This window comes from Gavialis gangeticus, unplaced genomic scaffold (assembly GCF_001723915.1).
Source record: "Gavialis gangeticus isolate Ggan-Ray unplaced genomic scaffold, GavGan_comp1, whole genome shotgun sequence".
Lineage (NCBI taxonomy): Eukaryota > Metazoa > Chordata > Crocodylia > Gavialidae > Gavialis > Gavialis gangeticus.
The window spans coordinates 45,074,806-45,079,280 of NW_017729029.1; the positions used below are offsets into that span (position 1 = coordinate 45,074,806).

A 4,475-nucleotide genomic window follows, 5' to 3' on the forward strand; every position below is an offset into this window, starting at 1 on the left:
CCGATTGTTCCTCCCCAGGTGCATCACCTTACACTTGCACTTTACATGCACTGAACTTCTGTTACGTTACAGATTTCAACCCATTTCCAATTACTTATACCAGTTTATGTGCAATGTCTGTCCCTAGCCCAAAGCATTAATGAAAATATTAAACAACACAGACCTCTTCCCAACTAGACATTGAGCCACTGATGACTACCTGATGAACATAAGTACTGTAGTTGAACGATCACATATCCACCTTACAGTACTTTATCTAGTCTTTATTTCCTTAGTTTTCTAATGAGTATGTCATTGCAGCTCTTGTCAAAAGCCTTGCTAAAATCATGATAATTTTTTATTATATAAAAAGCATGTTACAGAGAAGAATGTGATCAGTTTTCTAGGTCTACTAGGGACAGGCCAAAGAAACCCTACAAATGTGAGGCTAAAGTATTAAACAAAATACTGTCTATCAGGGTGGTAAAATAAAGTAGTATCAGGTATGTTTCATTCTCCCTTAAAGCAGGCAGGAAGAAAAGGGTGGGATGGAGGAAAGGAAGGAAAAAGAAGGAAGGTCTTTTCCCAGCCCTACATTTCACTGATTTTACGTTTCTACAGAAAATCAACAATGCTAAGTCTGCATTCATTTTCTTCAGATTAATATGTTCCCAACAAAAGAAAAATTAAGAAACCCGTCAGAAATTCTACAAATTTTGTTATCTTGAATTGATCTTTCAAACATCTTCCACAGTCCCCAGCAAAGGTATTAAAAAGAAAAAACCCCCAAACAATTAAACAGTTCTCTTCATAATTTCTTACCATCTACTTGATGTGGTTTCAGTTTAGTAACTATATGTCTGTTAACCTGCACCAATGGTTCTTTGGTTTCTTCATCTTCATCTAAAACCAGTTTAGTTGTAATAGGACACTTCAGAGGTGAAGCATCTTCTATTTCTATCACCTGAAAGCAAAAAAAAGCATACTGCATAATAGGAATCCACTGCCCATGACTAATTTGAGTCCTTCTAGAGAAAGACAAATTCAGAGTAGCAAGACCCTCATTTGCTAAACTCAAAAAGATTTTTTTTTTTAAAATCTAATGCTTTTATCTTTTCCCATGTTGATTTACAGGATTTGTTTCCATGCAAAACTACTTACTGAAGGGTGGAGAATTTGCAAAGTTACAAGTTTCATTGTCATGAATGATTTGTATGCTTACATAAACCTACGTTTTTTTTTTAAACACACTATGTTTTTTACCTCAGCTGAATTTATGCCTTTAAAATAGCGCCAGCATTTCAATTACCCAGCAATATTCCACATACAGTAAATAAAACATACCTCTCTCAGTTTCTCTCTCTCTCGCTCTCTTTCTGCAATACGTTTTCTTCTTTCTTCCTCCTCTTTCAGTGCATTTTGTGTCTCTGTTCTAAGCTTATCATCTTTAATAATCTTTCTGATTTTCTTCCTGCCTTTTCCAGGAGATTTTGAATCATCATTCTCTTCCTCCTCAGAGTTGCTCTATTAGAATTCAAAAGAATTGATTGTTAATATGAAAAATAAGACAAAATATTATAATCCTGACTTCTGAACTAGTGGTCAAATTCCTGACAAACAGGGTTCCTTTAGGCACTGGGGAATATGCCTGATTTTTAAACAAGTTAACAACCAGCACAATCTAAAACAATTATTACAAACTCAAAGACAATTTATCATTCTTTATAAGATTTTGTAAATCATGAATGTGTGCTAATTGCATTTTTATACAATTATGAATGTTTGCTACATTAGAGGTACTTTCAAATAAATGTTAGGTAACATGATTTTAGAAAATGTCCTTTCTTCCCTTTAATTCAATACATGCATTGATATGCCCAAATTTAACAATTGCCAGCAATTCCAGGTATGAAAGGCATCAAGAAAAGCCTACAAGGTCTTCTTCCCCATTTCTCCTGAATACCAAAAGATAGCTGATCTCTCTACCACTACCTGCTGCTACTGCTAATAAAGACACATCACACATTTAAATTTCAAATTTAGATTTGAAATCGGGCTTGACTATAAAGCAATTTTGGAAATTTTCTGCCATCAGAAACAGAAAAAATCTCCCATTGGGAACCTAAGGACAAGGGACTTTTTTTTTCCTTCTACTGTGCAGCTTAAAGATATAAATTTTGTGTACTGTTTTAAACAAGGAGGAAAAAAGTATTTTGACTAAAAAAATTCTCTCAACGGACCAGGATATCTTGAATTTGTATGCCAACATAAAAAATAAATATAAATTTCAAGCCTTTGCTGGAGTGTTCAATTCACTGCAAACTGTATCAAATAAGACTTGATTACAAGACAACCTACACACGTGTGCGCGACCAACACAAGTCTAGATGAAATCATGCTGAAATAAGTTTAGTGTGAATTATTTTAGTTACCGATGGCTTTACGTTACACGAAAATCCCTAAAGTTGATACCATGGCCAGCTTTGGATCCTTGATTGAAAACTCTTCCACTTAAACACCTACAGTATGTTGTAAATTGAAAATAGTTGAGTAGACTGAAGCACTGATATGAATATTCTTTCTTTCTTTCTTTCACAATGAATCAAAACATATTTCAGTGTGATTTCATCTAGCTTTGCATTTAAGTCTTGTACTGCAGAACATGTGCCAAAGAGCACGCACTATTATTTGAGAAGAGTTAGCAAAAGGTTATCTGCACATTTGAAGTTTCATTACTACAATTATTTGCTGAATTTTAATAGATTCAAAATGTTGCAAAATATACTGAAGACAACCAATGTCCCAACCTACCCTTTGGAAATGCATGATCTAGAGACCAAACTACCCTGACAGCTGTTATCAAAATCACAAAGAGTATTGTGATTTTGCTGTTTCACCAGTTCACCGTGAAACAGCAGTTCACCAGTTTCACTGCTGTTTCACCAGTTCATTCAAAACAAACATTCTGTCCAGTACCTTGTTTTCACTGGAGGAATCCTCCTGAACTTTAATGCGTCGCCTTTTCTTTTTTTGCTTGTAACTGCGGTTTTCTTCTGCCTCGGCTTTCTTAGAAGATCTAAAAATATTAAAACAAAAACAAAAAAACCCCACTCATGCTTTGCCAAGAATGGATAAAAATGTTGATTTTCTTTTTATGAAATATTCTTCCATTCAATACAGGATATTTCCATCCCTCGCTAAAATGAAGTTACTTATATTTATAAATACTTCACTAATGCCGTAAAAGCAAACTAAGCGTTTGCCTAGAACAGGGTAGGCAACCCCTAGCATGCATGCCAGAGCCTGGCACGCAAAAGCATTTTGCTAGGCACTTGCACCTGAGGGAAGGGGCCAGGGCTGCACAGCCACATCAAGGATTAGGCCCCTTGTTGCTACTCCACCATCCACCCCAGCAACTTACAAGTTGAGTTTGCAGGTGTTTTAGGCACTCTACCCAAAAACGGTGCCAACTCCTGGCCTAGAATGAAGCTACTCTACTAGCTTTTTCCTATCCTTTTACAACAAGTACATCATATCAGTTTTCTGGTTTGTTTCTGCCTTTAATAGACATAAAAAATTATATTTTCCCATGCATGGACCGCCATTGCCAGATATGCAGTAACACCAAGTTACAGACCTTAACAAGATAAATCACTGCAGTTTTACCTAAGTGATTCCACAGTTTCTATCATGGTAAAGAAGCAATTCCACACAAATTTTGTAGTAGTTGCACACAAAATGTGAACTGTTTGTATGGATGTCACTTTTGTGGGACAACAGAAACAAGCTAATTGATTATTTTCAAACAATCTCTCACAAGACACAAATAATAAGGGTCCATCTTAGATAACTGCCAAGCAGCTCAGGATTAAAAAAATAAAAATACTTAACTGTTAATAAGAATCCACTGTTCTTAGACTGCAGCACACTTTGTACAAAAAATACTTAGTACTTTGACAGTTTTATCCTCTTGCTAATCAAGGCTTAAAATTCTCTGCCAGCACATAGTGAAACTCTAATTCAACTGAACTTCCTGACTCTTGCTGGTCAGCCAATTTGCAGAAATGAAAGTTATTCCATACCATAATTCTAATGTTAGGCTCATATACACAGTGTAAACAGGGACTCTGTTACTTCAAGGTAGAAATCAGCCCAGAGAGGGAGCACAGTGTGCTAGGCAGGGCACAGCTGCAACTGGGTTGCCATAATTACTGGGCAATGAGATCAATTAGCAGGGACCTGCAGACAGCCCAGGGTACTCTCCTGACCGGAAGGGGGCAACGTCCTGGGAAACACAAGCCCAGGGCCTCAAGTCAGTTGAGCCCTGCAAGCCACAGGGTTAGGAGCTCCTGGCCCGGAAAGCTACTGCTACCAGGGAATGCTAAATGAACTGCTGTGCTATCTTGGGAGAGCAGTGAGGCTCTGGGAGCTCATAGGGATATAACCCAGAGTTGAGAGGTTATGCGGATACCAGAGGCGAGGGAAAGTTTTGAAGG

At 37.1% G+C, this 4,475-nt stretch overlaps 1 protein-coding gene across 3 annotated transcripts in view; it reads right to left on the reverse strand.

The window, feature by feature from the left end:
- ATRX (ATRX, chromatin remodeler) overlaps nt 1–4,475 on the reverse strand; it is a 211,655-nt gene that overhangs the window by 96,811 nt on the left and 110,369 nt on the right. For all 3 annotated transcript variants that reach the window (XM_019521505.1, XM_019521507.1, XM_019521506.1), the window contains 3 exons: nt 2,956–3,055; nt 1,324–1,503; nt 802–943 (listed from right to left, as the gene is read on the reverse strand). In XM_019521505.1, the coding sequence (XP_019377050.1) occupies nt 802–943; nt 1,324–1,503; nt 2,956–3,055 (422 nt within the window). The remainder of the gene's footprint in view (nt 1–801; nt 944–1,323; nt 1,504–2,955; nt 3,056–4,475) is intronic.